Source organism: Podarcis cretensis (assembly GCF_951804945.1).
Source record: "Podarcis cretensis genome assembly, chromosome: 2".
Taxonomy (NCBI): Eukaryota; Metazoa; Chordata; class Lepidosauria; order Squamata; family Lacertidae; genus Podarcis; species Podarcis cretensis.
The window spans coordinates 115712122-115731096 of NC_137171.1; the positions used below are offsets into that span (position 1 = coordinate 115712122).

Genomic DNA, 18975 nt, shown 5'->3' on the forward strand with positions numbered 1-18975 from the left:
TTCTTTCACCTTTGGTGGACATGCCCAAGGATTAAGACTTTCTGGGAGATAATCTATAATGAAATGAAAAAGGTATTTAAATATACCTTTCTGAAGAAACCAGAGGCCTTTCTCCTGGGCATGGTCGGCCAATTAGTGTTAAAGAAGGATAGAACTTTCTTTATGTATGCCACAACAGCAGCAAGAATACTTATTGCAAAGTATTGGAAGACACAAGATTTACCCACCTGGGAAGAATGGCAGATGAAGGTGATGGACTACATGGAAATGGCGGAAATGACTGGCAGAATCAGAGACCAGGGAGAAGAGTCGGTGGAAGAAGATTGGAAAAAATTTAAAGTTTATCTACAGAAACATTGTAAAATTAAGGAATGTTAGAAGGATGTTGGAATGAAGCTATGTGGTTTTAGCAGAAATGTTATAAAGGATTAAGTAAAAATGGATTGGTAATTAGTGAAAGAGGAGAATGCAAAATTATAGTATATTAAGATAATTTTTTAGGATAAAAACAAAGATGGAAAGGATTTGCTGAAATATCTAATTGAACTAGAATACAAAAAAGGGAGGTGTGAGGAGGTCAAGGAAATAAGCAAAGGAAAGAAAGTTATGTAAAGGTTGGATTTGTGTTTGTGTTTGTTTTTCGTTTCCCCCCCCCTTTTTTTTCTCTTTTTGTTTGTTTTTGTGCCTTGTTTGTTTAACTTTTTTTACTTTTCTTTTTGTAACCTTTAAAATTTTAATAAAATATATTAAAAAATAAAATAAAAAGTAGAATTATCATTACGGAACGGGACGTCCCTATTTTCATGGGAGAAATGTTGGGAGGGTATGCAATCCACAAATAATCAGGTCAAGAGGAGCAGCTGAGGGAGTTGGGGCTGCTTAGCCTGGATAAGAGAAGACTGAGAGGACATAGGATCTAAAGATTAAAAGGGCTGTCATGGGGAAGATGGAGATAGCTTATTTTCTCCTGCATACCAATGGATTCAAAGTGCAAGAAAGGAGATTCCAACTAAATCCCAGGAAGAACTTTCTGACAGTGGTGGGCTCTCCTTCCTTGGAGGTTTCTAAGCAGAGGTTGGATGACCCTCTGTCACAGATTCTTCAGCCAAGATTCCTGCATTGCAGGGGTTGGACTAGATGACCCTCAAGGTCCCCTTCCAACTCTACAATTCTGTGAATCTATGCAGGTTCCACAGTGGCTAGATCACAAAATACATAATTGTCAAACACTTTATTTAATAAGTTACATAAGTGACTCCAAGACAGATTTAGTCAAAGTAAAACAAAACAATGCTTTTTATAAACTCTGCATCAGAATATTTTATAGCTAAAATAAAAAGCTTCGAGAATTCAGTGTTAATAAACAGGGCAAGAAGCAGGATGTGTTATTAGAAGGGTGCATACATCAAATAGAAGTTTTGCTGTTACGGAACTGAAACAGTTCATGGACCATAAATATTATCAGTCCTGAAATGTATGTACAATTACACTGTAGGCAAAGCACTACAGATCTCTTTGGGGAAAATTTCATTATTTAATATGGTATATATCATTTCAGCATATGCCTTTGTCTTCATCCTGATTTTTCCTCTTAATGCTTTGTCCTAATATTTGCTTTTTATTTATGGAACATGAGATACGGTTTTGAGATAAATGAGATTTATGGAACATGAGATACGGTTATGAGATTCGTTGCAAACCTTGACTTTTTTTGTATTTGCTCCAGAGTTAATGCTCCAAGTTGTTGCCAAAGAGGCAGGATGCGACTGATATTTTTGACAGAACTGGAGCTCTTATATTCAGTGGCCTGTGTCACACATAATGCCAAACTATAGTTTAGTGTTACATGCACAAACTTTGGGGCTCACTGCTTTCCCTCACTCCTCTCCTCCGGAGCAGCCACAAGGAGAATCTGGGAAGCTTTCCTTCCATTTTCAGCCGAGGTGAAATTTGAACCTAAGTAAACTGTGGTTAATCTTAACTGGTTCAGGGAAATAAGCTGAACAAACTGTGGTTTACGATCTTAGCATATCTCCCTAAAAACCATAGTTAAGAGCTAACAGTTCTTGCCTTGGACAAATTAAGTAACTGTGGACAGTAAAAAAACAAACAAAGTGTAATTTTTCAAACTCTTTTTGCCGGCCATGCAGACTCATTCCTATAGTGCTATACTGTGATTTAGAGTTACATATATATATATATAATTTCTTTCTATTTAAACCTTTTTCCAACTTCAGTTTTCACTCCCCATATCGCTGTCCCACCTCCCATATGGATTGCCTTATCTCGCATGGATTTTCTCATGTCTCCTCAGGTATGCTTTACTCCGGAAACTTTTATCACAGACGGTGCATTGGTGTGGTTTTTCTCCCGTGTGAATTCTCTCATGATGAATAAGGTTTGACCGTCGATTGAAACTTTTACCGCAGACTGAGCATGTATGTGGTTTCTCTCCTGTGTGGCTTCTCTCATGTGAAGTAAGGCTTGACTTTTGCTTGAAACTCTTCTCACAGACTGAGCATGAATATGGCTTCTCTCCGGTGTGGATTCTCCCATGAATAATCAGGTGCTCCTTACGACTGAAGCTTCTGCTACAGACCGAGCAGGTGTACGGTTTCTCCTGCGTGTGGATTTTTTGGTGTTCGGTGTAGCTCGTTCTGTGTTTGAATCTTTTCCCACAGACTGAGCAGGTGTATGGTTTTTCCCCCGTATGAATCCTCTCGTGTATGACCACTTGTGATTTATTACCAAAGCTTTTCCTGCAAACTGAGCACGAATACGGTTTCTCCCCTGTGTGCGTTCTCATGTGTCCAAGAAGATTTGCTTTACAGCTGAAGCTTTTACCACAGACTGAGCACATAAAGGGAGTTTCTCCAGTGTGAATTCTTTCGTGGCTCGTGAGGTTGGATCTTTGCTTGAAACTTTTACCACAGAAAGAGCAGGCATAAGGCCTTTCTTCCGTGTGAGTTCTTTCGTGTGAAATAAGATTAGTTCTCCCGCTGCACCCTTTTCCACATACCGAACATTTATAGGGTGTCTCTCCAGTATGGACTCGTTCATGTCTAATAAGGCTTACTTTGTGAATGAAGCTTTTACCACAGATAGAACACGTGTACGTTTTTTCTTGTGTATGAGTTTTTTCATGGCTAAGAAGATTGGATCTTTGGTTGAAGTTTTTCCCACAGATTGCGCATATATAGGACTTTTCTTCATTATGGCTTCTCTCATGGACAGCCAGGTAACTTTTCCAATTGAAGCTTTTCCCACAGATAGAGCATGAATATGGTTTTTCTCCCGTATGGGTTCCCTTGTGTCCCAGAAGGCAGTCTTTACGACTGAAACTTTTCCCGCAGATAGAACACTTATACGGGATCTCTCCTGTATGAATTCTTTCATGCTGAAGGAGGCCGGAGCACTGGCTGAAGTTTTTACCACAGACTGGACATGTATATGGTTTCTCTCCCATATGAATTCTCTCATGTCTGATAAGGCTTGCTTTGCGACTAAAGCTTTTCCCACAGACTGAACACGCATATGGTTTCTCTCCTGTGTGGGTAATCTTGTGCGCAACAAGCCCAGAGCTCTGACAGAAGCTTTTACCACACTCAGAGCACTTGTAAGGCTTCTCTCCCATATGAATTCTCTCATGTCTTATAAGGAGTGCCTTACGACTCAGGTTTTTACCACAGACAGAGCATGGGTACGGTTTTTCCCCTGTATGGGTCCTTTCATGGCTAATAAGATGGGATCTTTGATTGAAGCTTTTCCCGCAGACTGAACACGTATATGGTTTCTCCCCTGTATGATTTAGCTTGTGTCTAATAAGATGTGATCTCCGAAAGAATCTTTTCCCACAGACTAAGCATGTATATAGTTTCTCTCCTGCGTGGCTCTTCCCATGGGTCATCAGGTAATATCTCCAACCAGATCTCTTATCGTCATCTAGGTATTTATATGGTTCCTCTCCTTTTTTAAGCATTCTCCCAGACTTATGGATTCTCTTCTGGAGTTTGGTTTCATTGACGCCGCTTCCCCCATGAGATAAAGTCTTTCCCACTCTCTTTCCAGAGGCATTTCCTTGGTGCCTCTCGGCTTGGCCTTCTTTCACAGAGACCTCGGCCTTCTTTGGATACTGGAAGATTCTCTCCTTGGCAGTTCCCAAGAGTGTCTCATCCGTTGCCACTTGGTGAGTGCTTTCCAGTGGGAAGTGGCCTTCCTCTTTCATGTACCCATTGCCTGTTCGGATAAACAGAGAATTGTGATAGCAGTAAGAGATATATTGCCTTAGTTTGTCTCCTGAGGAAAGAAGTCATCAACCGAAACGTGTGGCAATTCGCTGTTTTGTTTACTTGATAAAGATATGTAATTTGGCTTCCATAAGGGACAACCAGACCAATGCTATTTTTATAGAAAAAGAGGTACCAGAACTCACCATGAACACCTCCCTTGTTTACTTATACAGTGGTACCTCAGGTTAAGAACTTAATTCGTTCCGGGGGTCCGTTCTTAACCTGAAACTGTTCTTAACCTGAGGTACCACTTTAGCTAATGGGACCTCCCGCTGCCGCTGCGCCACTGCCACATGATTTCTGTTCTCATCCTGAAGCAAAGTTCTTAGCCCAAGCTACTATTTCTGATTACAGATAGGTAGCCGTGTTGGTCTGCCATAGTCAAAACAAAATAAAAAAATTCCTTCCAGTAGCACCTTAAAGACCAACTAAGTCAGTTCTTGGTATGAGCTTTCGTGTGCATGCACACTTCTTCAGATACACTGAAACAGAAGTCACCAGACCCTTCTATATAGTGAGAAGGTGGGGAGGGGTATTACTCAGAAGGGTGGTGGGGTTGGGTGATTGGCAGATAGCTGATTGACTGGGTTGATTGATTGGGTGATTGACAGCTATCTGCCAATCACCCAATCCCACCACCCTTCTGAGTAATACCCCCCCACCTTCTCACTGTATAGAAGGGTCTGGTGACTTCTGTTTCAGTGTATCTGAAGAAGTGTGCATGCACACGAAAGCTCATACCAAGAACTAACTTAGTTGGTCTTTAAGGTGCTACTATTTCTGAGTTAGCGGAGTCTGTAACCTGAAGCGTCTGTAACCTGAGGTACCACTGTAATGGCAATGGTGCCCAACTGAGAGAAGCCAGAACCGAGTTCTGGCGAGTTCCAGCTGAAATAAAGCCCCGAACCTGACCAAACAGTGATGGTTATGGATATCCTTTCTGTACAGCTTTTCTACACCTTATGAGCAGATCTTTAGAGAAAACCAGAAGGGATCCTCACTTTGATGGATGCTGCCAGTGCAGTTTGACTGGAACTTCCAAGACGAAAAGAAGGTGCAATTCTCTCCCCAAGGAGGCTCACCTGGCACCTTCATTATACACCTTTGGGGGCCAAGCAGAAATGTTCCTCTTCAACCAGGCCTTTGGCTGATTGGCACCCAAAGCCCTTTTAAATGTGGGAAGAGGGGGGAGACAGTGAGGAAAGACACTTCATCAGGCAAGGCCTCTTTCCACCTGCCTTGCCCCACCCTCCAGTCTCTGCTTCTCATTTTGTATTGCATTATGTTGTGCACTGTGGTTTGCTGCGTTTTATTGATTGGAGTTTAGAAATTACTTATTGTGACTGTTAAGAGTGGATTTCTGTTTCATTTGAAATGCTGATATTTAATATTATTCTATATTATTTTAATGAATGTTGAATGTTATTTTATTTGCATGTTGTATTTTGCATGTTGTCTTATTTATATGATGCTAGCTGCTCTGAGCCCAGTTTTGACCAGGGAGGACGGGATACAAATATATATATATATTATTATTATTATTATTGGTTTGTTCCCCCACCCCTTATTTTTCTTATGTATTCTGTGGTTTTTAATATTGTAATTTTATGCTGTGAATCACCCTGAGATCTACTGATGAAGGGTGGCATGCAAATTTAATAAACAAAGAAATAATAACAATAATAAACGGGCGTGGCAGATCTTGTCCCCTCTCTGTCCTGGCACCCAAAAGGGAAAAGGCACAAGGATGGTATATCACTTTAGCCCAGGGGTCAGCAAACCTTTTCAGCAGGGGGCTGGTCCACTGTCCCTCAGACCATGTGGGGGGCCGGATTATATTTTTTTTTTGGGGGGGGGAAATGAACGAATTCCTATGCCCCACAAATAACCCAGAGATGCATTTTAAATAAAAGCACACATTCTACTCATGTGAAAACAGGCTGATTCCCGGACCATCCGTGGGCCGGATTGAGAAGGCGATTGGGCCACATCTGGCCCCCGGGCCTTAGATTGCCTACCCCCTGCTTTAGCCTTTTCTTAGTGTCTCAGGCACCATATTTTCATCTGGCAAGTGGAGACTAGCTTCCTGCCAAGGTTCTTCCTGTTTCCTGCTGCTGGCACTGTGGTGTGCCTCACCTGAAACAGCTGCCCTTTCCTCAGTTTCTTGGAAATCTTGGGCCCAGGTCTCTCCTTTCAGTTCCAGCTTTATTATTATACCAGGAAATCCTGTTTGGGAGGAAGGAGATCAGAGAAGGTTTTATAATTTTTTAAGACTTTTATTTTTAAAAAATAAATTTTATTAAGGCTTACAGAGAAAAATACAAAGCTTATTATCATCTCCCTTTTTAAAAAACAAACCAAGACTTTTATCTAGATACAATAAAATCACAAAAGGTGTGGGGGAGAGAAAGAAAAAGAAAGAAAATTTAAAAAGTAGAAAAGAGGGTAAAAGAGAAAGATAGGAGAATAAGATATAGAAAATAAAGAACTTCTTATTCTTCATCTGTCTGCTATGTAAAAACAATATTCACTTTGTCCAATCCAATATAACACCCAACAAAGCCACTTTCTATAAACAAACGTTATCTTGAATCATCATTGTCTTTTTCACACAAAAAGTCTAAGAGACGTTTCCAATCTTTAACAAAAGTGCCTTTTCTCTCTGTACGCAACAAGGGCAGCAAGAGTCTTATAGCACAAGGATGGAAGAATGAGGAAATGCTGACGAAAGAACTGTGGCAAGAAAAACTGATGGACTATGCGGAATTGGCAAAACTGACACACAGACTACGTGACAAGGATAACTGTGATTTTAAAGATGAATGGGAACCTTTTATGAAATATTTGAAGAAGCAACAAAATGAACTGGACTCTTTGGCAGGTTTTGAATAAACATTCACAAACTCTTTATTGTAATACATAGATAGATAATATGAGGATCTTTACAATTTTATAACATGCAGACAGAAAGATGTGTTGAGAAACCAGAGAAAGGAGTTGAGGGAAGTCCAGGGGTGGGGGGAGGTTGGGTTTTTTGTTTAGGGGGGGAGGAAAATGGAGGGGGGAACCAATGTGGATGATGTATTTTTGTTAAAATTATTGTGCTGAAATTTCTAATATTTTTTTTTAAGTGCCTTTTCTCTGATCAAACACATCAGCTTCGCCATCTCAGCTAAGTCTGTCAGTTTTAACAGCCATTCTTCCATTGTTAGTAATGATGTGCCCTTCCATTTTTGTGCATATAAAAGTCTGGCAGCCGTGCCTTTTAAGACTTTTAGATCAGGTTTGTTTCCTAGGCCAAGCTCCAGTTGTGCTGGCAGGGGCTGAAACATCTGGACAGTTCCAGGTTGCAAGGACCCAGGACGGCCTGGTGCGAAAGGGACTGTATCATCCCAGTCTTTATGGAGAAAGTTCTCAGGTACAGTCCTAGTCATCCCCAATCATAGCTGTCAACTTACAGATTTGAAAATAAGGGACCAGCAGCCTCGAAAATAAGGGATCAGCAGCCAAAATAAGGGATTTTAGTCAACCAGAAGCCAAACGAAGCCTCAAGCGGTGGTTCCCATAGCGCAGCAACCCGGCAAAGGGGATGAAGCAAGGGAAACCACCGTCACCTCTCTGCTGAGCAAAGGGGAGTCCCCAGACAATGCGGCTGATTTGATTGGCACAAGGCATGCAAGCTCCACCCTCCAGTCATTCTTAGACTCCTTATTGGGTGAGCAACGCAGCCAAGCAACACAGTTGGAGCCTCCCTCCTCCCTGGCCGGCAGGGAGGGAGGGAGAGGAGCTGTTTCCTTTGAAACCCGGGAAATTTAAGGGACATCATCAATAAGGGACAGCAGCGGGACACAGCGCTGGGATAAGGGACTTTCCCGCCAAATAAGGGACGCTTGACAGCTATGTCCCCAATAGGTCTGAAAAAGAACCCAGGCTGTGCCCCTGGAGAAATACTGCTGATCAGAGGAGAAAATACTGAGCTGGGCAAAGGGAGTGGAGGAATGGTCTGAGTTAGGATGGGAGAGAAGCTTGCTATGTTCCCACGATCGCCTTGTGCACCTGCAGAGCAGGAGTGAGGGCCCTGGGTAGAAATGCCCACGTAAACCCTTTAAAATTAAGGATCATCGAGACCTGGTGGTGAACCCCAGATCAGAAGAACTGTTACCACACCTGACTGATCTCCAGCAGCATTCACATTTTCGTCAGCTCCTGGGTGTTCTGGGATGCAGGGCTCCTCTTCTTGTTCTTGCTTTATCACGAGGTCGGGAAATCCTGAATCAAAGGGGGTAGGGAAAGGAGAGGTAAAACGAAGTGTTCAGGTGCAAAATTCCAACAGCCTACCTCAGATGCAGAGCACCACTAGAGAATCAGAACAGAACTGCAGAGTTGGAAGGGACCCTGAGGGTCATCTAGTCGAGCCCCGCTGCAAGGCAAGAGTTTTGTTCAAGAGTTACTTATCATTTGACTTATCAGATCCCTCCCCTGATTTGTAATCTGGTTGTAAGCTGCCTAGGGAAGTTCGTCTTCCCCATTCTCAACGCTGTAGCAGAAGGTCATCAACACTTTCCAATTTAGCCCTTGGAGGATGGATGCAATTGCTATCTTACCATAACTATTTGTGGTCCTCCGCCTGGATTTTGTTTTTGTTTTTTAACGCTCACTATTTTATTATTTTTTAGGATGTTTCTTATTGTGGTTATTACTATTATTACAGTGGTACCTCGGGTTACATACGCTTCAGGTTACATACACTTCAGGCTACAGACGCCGCTAACCCAGAAATAGTGCTTCAGGTTAAGAACTTTACTTCAGAATGAGAACAAAAATCATGCTCTGGCGGCGCAGCGGCAGCAGGAGGCCCCAATAGCTAAAGTGGTGCTTCAGGTTAAGAACAGTTTCAGGTTAAGTACGGACCTCCGGAACGAATTAAGTACTTAATCTGAGGTACCCCTGTATTATTATTATTAATGCTGACTTTCACTGGTGTTTGTTCATCTTGCATCCTCTTTATTATTTGCATCACGTTAAAGCAATGCACCGTCCGGCCATCCTCTTGATCCTAATTTCCACCCCTTACCTGATTTGGCAGTACAGTGGTGCCCCGCAAGACGAACGCCTCGCAAGACGGAAAACCCGCTAGACGAAAGGGTTTTCCGTTTTGGAGGCGCTTCGCAAAACGAATTTCCCTATGGGCTTGCTTCGCAAGACGAAATGTCTTGCGAGTTTTTCCGACTTTTTTTTCCTTTCCCCCCCCTTTTTCTAAGCCGCTTATCAGCTGATCCGCTAAGCTGCTAAGCTGCTAAAAGCCGCTAATCCGCTAAGCCGTCAATGGGCTTGCTTCGCAAGACGAAAAAACCGCTAGACGAAGAGAATCGCGGAACGGATTCTTTTCGTCTTGCGAAGCACCACTGTACCTGGGAAGGTCTTTTGCCACTGGTGGTCCAGAACCCAAAGCTGCTGCTCCTCTTCTTTTTCTTCTTCATCTTCTTCTTCTTCTTCTTCCAGCTTTATTATCACACCAGGAATCTCTGGTTCACAGGAAATATGTGAGAAAGAGTATGGTTAAGAGGGACATTTCATCACTCTAGACAGGGGCAGAACCCAAAATTGTGTTCCAGAGTTTAGCCCAATGTATATTGGATTCAGGGACGCGGGTGGCGCTGTGGTCTAAACCACAGAGCCTAGGACTTCCCGATCAGAGAAGGTCGGCGGTTCGAATCCCCGCGACAGGGTGAGCTCCGATTGCTCGGTCCCTGCTCCTGCCAACCTAGCAGTTTGAAAGCACGTCAAAGTGCAAGTAGATAAATAGGTACCGCTCCGGCGGGAAGGTAAACCGTGTTTCTGTGCACTGCTCTGGTTCGTCAGAAGCGGCTTAGTCATGCTGGCCACATGACCTGGAAGCTGTATGCCGGCTCCCTCGGCCAGTAAAGCGAGATGAGCACTGCAACCCTAACAGTCAGGGGTCCCTTTATACTGGATTCAATGTGTATTGGGGTGGTGTCTCAGCTTCCCCACCTGTGTCAGGCTCCAAAATGATCTCCTTTTCCTCCACAATTGGCTGGTCTGGGATCCATGGGTCCTCCTCTTGCTCAAGCTGGGAGATCAAGTTTGGTTTGACAACTCGAAAACCTGGCCAGGGAACAGAAGAAACTCAAGTAATATGCGGGGCTGCCTTCAAAGATGGTTCTGCCGAGAGCATGATTGTCAGAACATATAACACCAATTTTGGCATGACTGCACTGGCTACCAAATAATTCCATAAAAAAATTACGGAAAAATAAAGAAGAAGAAATTGCGGGGAATTAAGGATTTGACATCAGCACAGGGCAAGTTCACTCAACGAGCCTGTATTTAAAGTTTCTATTGTTTTTTACGAACTGTGTCTCCCCCCCCTTTTTTGTATCATTTTTATTAAAGATTTAAACAAAACATATTATCTAAAAACATGTCATCCTTAATTTCACTCCCATTTTACTCCCTCCCCCCACCCTCCCACACAAACCCCACCCCCACCCCGACTTCCCTCAGTTCCAGTCTTTGGTTTCTCTGTGAATGCTGTTCTCTGCATGTTACAAAGTTGTATAAATCCTTAAATTATTTAACTAATTATTATCAATAAAATGTTTGTGAATGTTTATTCAAAACCTGCCAAGGAGTCCAATTTACTTTGTTGTGTCTTCAAATACTTTGTAAAGGGTTCCCATTCATCTTTAAAGTCACAGTTATCCTTGTCCCGTAGCTTATATGTCAGTTTTGATTTTGACAGTTCTGCATAGTCCATCAATTTTTCTTGCCATGACTCTTTAGCTGGAATTTCTTCAGTCTTCCATTCTTGTGCTATTAGGACTCTCGCAGCTGTTGTCGCGACAACGAACTGTATCTTAATAGATATTTTTTCTATTACAGTTTATTATTTTAATGATGGTCTTTTATGTGTTTCCCCCCCAAATTGTTTTGATTGAATTTCAATACATTAGCAAATGCAAATAAGAAAAGCAACTAAGAGCTCATCCACCCCCAAAAGATATCTTTTCAGTGTTAGGAGCTAATAGAGTACTAATACCAGACACGTTATAACACTTTTCTTTCTATGCTACAAGATATGAGTACCTCTCTCCTAGAACAAGTCCCACACCATCAGAAGTGTGTGTTGAAATGAATTTCTGAATGAAAGGGGTGGAGGGGAGGGAAGAGAATTACATTTCCTATCAAAAGTTGAGAAAAGGGGCACTTACCTTGAAATATACTCAGAGTCGCAAAGTGATTTCATGCTCTTTATTCAGCTCATAGTGGTGAGGAGGAATGAATGCATGTCCCCTCAAAGTATCTGCTTTATATACATTATTTACACAATGGGCTGCACATGATTGGCTAATTCTGGAATTCTATTGTAAGCCAATCAGGTTGTGGATTCACTTATATCTGGAGCATGATTGGGTGGTTCCTACCAACCAATCATACTGCTGCATTGTTCTAGGACCAATCAGACTGCTGCATTCTGAATCCTATTGTTCTAGGACCAATCAGACTGCTGCAATTTGGATCCTATTGTCCTAGGACCAATCAGGCTGCTGCAGTTTGGATCCTATTCAACTCAGTACATAACATACCTAAAGAAGCCACATGCCCATAATTTTCCTGCATGACGTCCCGGTACAAAGCTTTTTCATGTGTATCCAATAGAGCCCACTCACACTCTGTGAAATACACAGCCACATCCTCAAAAGCCACACAGCCCTGGAAAGAAAGGAAATAGCAACATTTAGGGAAAGCGTGATGCAAATACGAAGTTCCCTGTTGCTACAGATAACTATGACTTGGGATGATTCTGGGCTAAGGTTACCAGATTTTTCTCAATGAATCCGGTGACACTTTTCAACTTCCTACTAAATGGATGGATTTTGTCAGGAAACTGATCTGTAAGCCAAATTTGGTGTGGTTGCCATAAAACTTAGGGAACAAGCTGTGCTATCATCACGATTAAGGCTTTAAATGATAATTTTAGGTTATATGTTAGTGACTTAAGTTTTAATTTATATATTTTTATATATTTTTAACTGCTGCTATATCTGTATTGTCCCTGTTATACCCTGTTATACCTAATTGCAAATTCAAATGTATCCCTATTGTGTTTTATGACTTCCTTGATATTGTATGTGGGCTGGAACTGGTCTGTGACCGAAATAATAGAATTCATTCATCCGGGTTCTGTCCCCAGGAAACAGGGACGTCTGGTAACCTTATTCTGGGTGGCTGCTATTTGTGCATGGGATCCAGTCACATACAGTCGTACCTTGGATCTCGAATGCCTTGGCTCACGAACAAATCAGCTCCCGAACTACTGAAACTCAGAAGTGAGTGTTCCAGTTTTCAGACGATTTTCAGAAGCCAAACGTCCGGCACGGCTTCAGCAGCTTCCGATTGGCTGCAGCAAGATTCCTGCAGCCAATCAGAAGCCACACTTTGGTTTCTGAACGTTTTGGAAGTCGAACGGACTTCCGGAACGAATTCCGTTCGACTTCCAAGGTACTGGTAAATTCAGATTGCGCAATTATAGTTGATTGGCAGGTAGGTCCTGCACAGAGACCTGGCTTCCCCCAAAAGAACAGATGTTTTGTAATAAGGAAAAAGATGGGGAAAATACTGGAAAGTGTGGGATAATGCTTGCTTTGATGCAGCAGCATCGAACCTCCCCATAAATGTGTGAATGCTCATTAAATAGCCCACGTCATCTAATCTTGCAAACAAATCAGGAGGCATGCTTACTAAACAGGCTGTCTGGAAGCAACAAGTGTTGTTTGGTTTTTGTGACTTTTGTGAGTTTTGCTTTAAATTGTACACCACACTGAAAGTCCTTTTGAAGAAGGGCAGCTTATAAATTGCCTAAATAAAAACAGCTAGGCAATCTATGTCCAATGGCCAATATCCATTGTTAGTCACACTCAGAGGAGACTGACTGATATAGATGAATTCGCTGACTTGTACCCTCAAGATTGACTCAGTTGGGTTTCACCCATTTCCTCTGTAATCCTTACAACAACCCTGTAAACTAAGCTTAAGAAGAAGACAGACCGTGGGTTGTTTTTGAGGCCACTGAGTATTCAACTAGCTAGCAGTATGGCAGACCTACAACTGGGTCTCCTACAATTTTTAAAAAATGAGTGTTGTTGCCTGCACCTGCCAATTTGGATCAGGATGGCAGTGCTGGGGGAAGGTGGGATTAACTCCTTAATGTCATTGTCCTAATATCACCCTGTCTCCCAAAGTTACCCTCAGGGCAGAAATGTACCAAACATACAGTGGTACCTTGGGTTAAGAACTTAATTCGTTCCAGAGGTCCATTCTTAACTTGAAACTGTTCTTAACCTGAGGTACCACTTTAGCTAATGGGGCCTCCCGCCGCCGCCGCTCAATTTCTGTTCTCATCCTGAAGCAAAGTTCTTAACCTGAGGTACTATTTCTGGGTTAGCAGAGTCTGTAACCTGAAGCATCTGCAATCTGAAGCGTCTGTAACCTGAGGTCCCACTGTACTGAAACCCCCTCCATCTGCACCACGGTCCTTTATTTGGCATGGGGGGGTATATGCTTTGGCTGCTATTGCAACACACCCCACACCCCAAAATCCAGCACAAGAATCTGTCTATGAACTGCCCAAATCACATTTAGCTAAGCCCTATCCTGAGATTTGAATTGGGGGTTTTCTTTCCAGCTCATAGTTCAAACTTCTAGTACATGATCCCAGAAGACTAACAACACTTTGCTGTGATCTTGAGCACTAAAACAAGTCAACCTGGGGCCAGTCCTACTTCTGCATCCCTTTGACTGTAAGAGATGCTTTGGAATTTGCCAAGGAATTTTCCTTCCTGGATGCTGAAGCTGAACGATGGCACCCCCCTCTCAACTCAGCCAGAACAGAGGAATCTGGGCCCTGAGGTCTCTCAATACAGGAGTTGCCCCTCTCCCAGGTATCCCACACCCAGCCCCAGCCCCCCCCCCCCGCCCCGTACCTGAGGCAGCTGTGTGTCCATTGCTGCTTCCGCTTCCCTCAGAGGTGGGGACGATGCTCCTGCGAGACCTGGAAAAGTGACAAGGTTACATGGGGCTGTGCCCTCCATAGATATAAAAGTGTCAACCCAAATGGATGGTGGGAAAAGTGAGGTGGTCGTATTGCAACAGGGATCTTGCAACAGGTGACGAGTCAAGCTTGAGTCCATGAGGAAAGGTAAAAACAACGGCCAGGGATTCTATTCCAAGGATGTTGGTTTTTTGAACCATGGCAGTTGGGAGCAGTTAAGGAGGCAGACCGCAGGGTTTCACTGGAGCCTGAGCTCACAGGTCTTTAGTTCCCGCATTTTTTGTGGGGGTGCTCAGGCCAAGGATATATGGAGCGAGCAGCTACACATAGGCTTCTATGCATGTGCAAAGTGCTTTTCTTTCGTTAGTTGCTGTGCTGTCTAGCGCCAACTTAAAAAACTGAACACCAGTCAAGGTTTCTTCAGGGTTGGCAACCCCTGCCTTAGAGCATGGGCTCAGGAATAACACACACACACACACACACACACCACATCACACCACACATCTACCATGTGCCTCTAGTCTAGTCCAAAGTGGAAAAAATATAAATGCAGAGGACATTTAAAATCCTTTCCCCCTTTGAGACAGAAGCCTCAGGAGATTATTTTTCCAATGCACAAATTTACAATACTGGGGGTGTCTAGATATGTGGATCTCTCCCCCCCCCCCCGCCGTCCACCACACTTCACCCCCTTTTCCCTCTCTCACCAGCAGATCACTCCCTGCTCAGCTGCATCCCTGACCAGCCGTTCCCTTTATTATGCGGGTTGATGTTTTGGAAGTGCTCCTTTTGATGTTGCACCGCTTCTCCTTCTCCTGACTGCCTGTGCTGACCTGTGCGCCTGCTTTTCCGCTTCCCGCCATGTGACTGAGGCCACACCAGATCCCTGGCAGTGCAAATCCATCATCTGTGCTATGTCCTCAGATGGAGTGCCTCTCAGTGGCAAGGCTCCTGCTAGGCACACATGCATTTATTTCAGTTACGAGGGGCTTCCCATGAAATATCCTGTAGCAATTAAATTTTTGTTTGTTCTTTTTTTTAATTAAAGAGTTTCTTGTTTTACAGAAGTACCGGTATGTGTAATGTCTCTCGTATTTTTCCATGTAACATTTTTACAAATCAGTTTCATTTGTTGAGACATTGGGGGGGGGAGGGGGGAAGATGGGTGAGGGTGGGTCCTGAAGCAATTAATGATTTTTTTAAAAAATATGTTTTATCCATCCATTCGTTTCATTTATGGGCTGCTTCCTATATTACATCTCAAAGCGATTTCACAAGTCCATTAAAAACATATTTTAAAGTATTACATATTGAAAATAATTGCATTTTTTAAAAAAAAAAAATTATATATATAATAGCAATTAGAAACCAAAGAATCAACAATACAGTGGTACCTCAAGTTACAGACGCTTCAGGTTACAGATGCTTCAGGTTACAGACTCTGCTTACCCAGAAATAGTACTTCAGGTTAAGAACTTTGCTTCAGGATGAGAACAGAAATTGAGCGGCGGCGGCGGGAGGCCCCATTAGCTAAAGTGGTGCTTCAGTTTAAAAACAGTTTCAGGTTAAGAACGGACCTCCAGAACGAATTAAGTTCTTAACCCAAGGTACCACTGTAAAAGCATATAATAGGTAAAGTGAAAAGGTAAAGGACCCCTGGACGGTTAAGTCCAGTCAAAGGAGACTATGGGGTTGCGGCACTCATCTCACTTTCAGGCTGAGGAAGCCGGCATTTTTCCACAGACAGATTTCCAGTTCATGTGGCCAGCATGACTAAACCGCTTCTGGCGCAATGGGACACCGTGATGGAAACCAGAGCACACAGAAATACTTTTTACCTTCCCGCCGCAGCGGTATCTATTTATCTACTTGTACTGGTGTGCGTTCGAACTGCTAGGTTGGCAGAAACTGGGACAGAGCAACAGCTCACCCCATTGTGTGGATTTGAACCACCGACCTTCTGATCAAGAGGACCAGTGGTTTAGACCACAGCATCACCCGCTCCCTTCTATAATATATGGATACATATGGATAGCTCAGTTGGTTAAAGCATGGTGCTGGTACTGCTAAGTTTACAAGTGCGATCCCTGTCTGAGACAGCTGCATATTCCTGCATTGTAGGGGGTTGGACTAGATGATCCCCAGGGTCCCTTCAAACTTTACAATGCTATGATTCTGTGATATAGAGGAATAACATGGAACATTGCAAACAACAAATAATGGGCAACAGTTACCAAGCGCAAAGCAAAGTGAAGTTGTGATGTGCAGAAGGCAGAAAATAATAAGGTTCATCCTCCAAGAAGCTCAAAGTCAGCCTGGATTCCACCCCACTGCCTCTCTCTTTCTTTTAAATCTATTTTCTATTTAATATATTTTTATCCTGCCAAGTCAGGTTTCAAGGCGGCTTACAACATCAGTTATAAAATACAGAATAATAACAAACTGGTTAAAAACAATACTTAAAATGCATCACAGTGTATCTAAAACCAGCAATTAAAATATAATTTGAACGGACAGCAGCCCAGTCATCAGCATCCTCTGCACCTTAGTTTCCAAATACATATACAGTGGTACCTCAGGTTAAGTACTTAATTCGTTCCGGAAGTCTGTACTTGAAACTGTTCTTAACCTGAAGCACCACTTTAGCTAATGGGGCCTCCCGCTGCTGCTGCCGTGGCGGCACCGGAGCACGATTTCTGTTCTCATCCTGAAGCAAAGTTCTTGACCCGAGGTAATATTTCTGGATTAGCGGAGTCTGTAACCTGAAGCGTATGTAACCCGAGGTACCACTGTATTCTACATATATTTGCCAAAGTTAGGCTGGAGGAATGAGAGCAGGTGGCTCTCTTAAGTCACCTTTGCGCAAGAGCCAAGAAAGGGAGCAGAAAGGGGCGGGGGCCAAAAGATCAGCAACTCAATCCTGCGTGCTTTTACTACAAAGACTCGCTGAGTTCAATGGTTTACTCTCGAGTAAGCGCGCAAAAGATTCGGGATGCGGGCAGCCTTGAAACCCAGCCCTGTGCATTTGCCTGGGAACAAACCCTCAACTCCAGAGTTAAGGGTTTAAAACAAGGGTCAGCATACTTTTTCAGCAGGGGGCCGGTCCACTGTCCCTCAGACCTTGTGGGGGGCCGGACTATATTGGGGGGGGGGATGAACGAATTCCCATGCCCCACAAATAACCCAGAGATGCATTTTAAATAAAAGGACACATTCTACTCATGTAAAAACACGCTGATTTCCGGACCGTCCGAGGGCCGGATTTAGGAGGTGATTGGGCCGGATCCGGCCCCCGGGCCTTAGTTTGCCTACCCCTGGTTTAGAATCACGGAGTTAGAATCATAGAATATGTTGTGACGTGGGCTTTGTGATTTCAGCTCTCTTGACATAATCTGCTGGAGACAGTTCTCTAGTAACACTTCTTTATTAAAACAACAAGACTGAGACTTGAGGAGGGGAGAGCTACATTTATAGGGACAGGGAACTAGCTAGAAAGGATACATTTTGAAGGGAACAATATCAGGCAATCACAGTCCTGCCTTTTGGAGGAAACCAATAAGACAGAGGATCCAAATACAGCAGCTTAAATGAACCAATAGTAGCTGTACCCTCTGGAACCAAAAGGCAGTTACTTTACCCTAATGCAAATACAGACAATAATAATACAGATATAAAATCCTTTGACTCAATACACAACAGAATAATAGAATTATAAAGTCGGAAGGGACTCCAAGGGTCATCTAGTCCAACCCTCCAAATCAAGCATCCATCCAACCTCTGCTTAAAACTCTCCAAGTAAGGAGAGTCCACCACTCCCGTTCCACTTATTTCAGAGTAAGCCTGCATATATGATTGGTGGTGGGTTTTACCAAACAAACAAAAATTGCAAAAAAACCCCACTCCCGCAGGCAATGAATTCAAGCAGCCCCAAGGAATCAATTGCCAAGCGCATCCACCCTCGCTCCATCCATGCGCTCAGGTCGCCAAGGGGGAGGATTTTTTTCCCTTTTTGGAGGGTTGCCTTGCAAGAGGGTTTTCTGTGTCCCCCCCCCCTCCCCTCCTCTCGGCTTTCCTTCGATCACATGGTGGGAAGCGGAAAACAAAGAGCAAAGCCGCCAGCTCTCCCCACTGAGCGATCTGTTGGAGGAGGAGAAAGGGAAATAGAAATAAAATAAAAAAAAGACAAGCGCGCAGGAGACGGTGGTGGTGATCGAGGAGACGCAGTAGGGATTCCTGGCGCAAACGCAAGAGGAAAAGAAAGGGATCGGTTGAGGATCCCGATTCCTGGTGAGGGTGCCTTTCAAGCCGGCAACGGAAGGGAGAGCAGAGAGACCGAGGATCCTTTCCGCCAGGGAAGCGACCCTAAGCGTAAGTGCAACGTCTCCCCCAAGCAAAGGTGCCACACAATTGTAAAACGGTGTCGTGTAGTGGTTAGAGGGCTGAATTAGCAGCGAGGAGACTTAGATCCAAATTCCCACTCAAGACATGAAGTCAGCCTTTGGACAGCCCCTTCTCTAAGACTGGCTTACCTTGCAGGGTTGTTGAGAGGAGGAATTGGGGGCGAGGATGCAATGTCGCCCGCCTTGAGCTCCTTGCAGGAGAGCAAGATTAAAG

General features: G+C 43.6%; 1 protein-coding gene across 2 annotated transcripts; it reads right to left on the bottom strand.

Moving 5' to 3' along the window:
• Positions 1–1216: 1216 nt before the first annotated feature.
• Positions 1217–14841, bottom strand: LOC307206470 (uncharacterized protein). Of its 2 annotated transcripts, XM_079959781.1 has the most exons (7): positions 14294–14841; positions 11897–12023; positions 10302–10415; positions 9701–9814; positions 8457–8558; positions 6426–6515; positions 1217–4236 (listed from the first exon to the last, which is right to left on the bottom strand). In XM_079959781.1, the coding sequence occupies exons 1-7, from the start codon at positions 14498–14500 to the stop codon at positions 2282–2284; spliced, it is 2709 nt and encodes a 902-aa protein (XP_079815907.1). In that variant the 5' UTR covers positions 14501–14841; the 3' UTR covers positions 1217–2281. The 2 variants fall into 2 exon arrangements, with proteins under 2 accessions (XP_079815907.1, XP_079815908.1); XM_079959782.1 differs by lacking the exon at positions 9701–9814.
• Positions 14842–18975: the final 4134 nt, after the last annotated feature.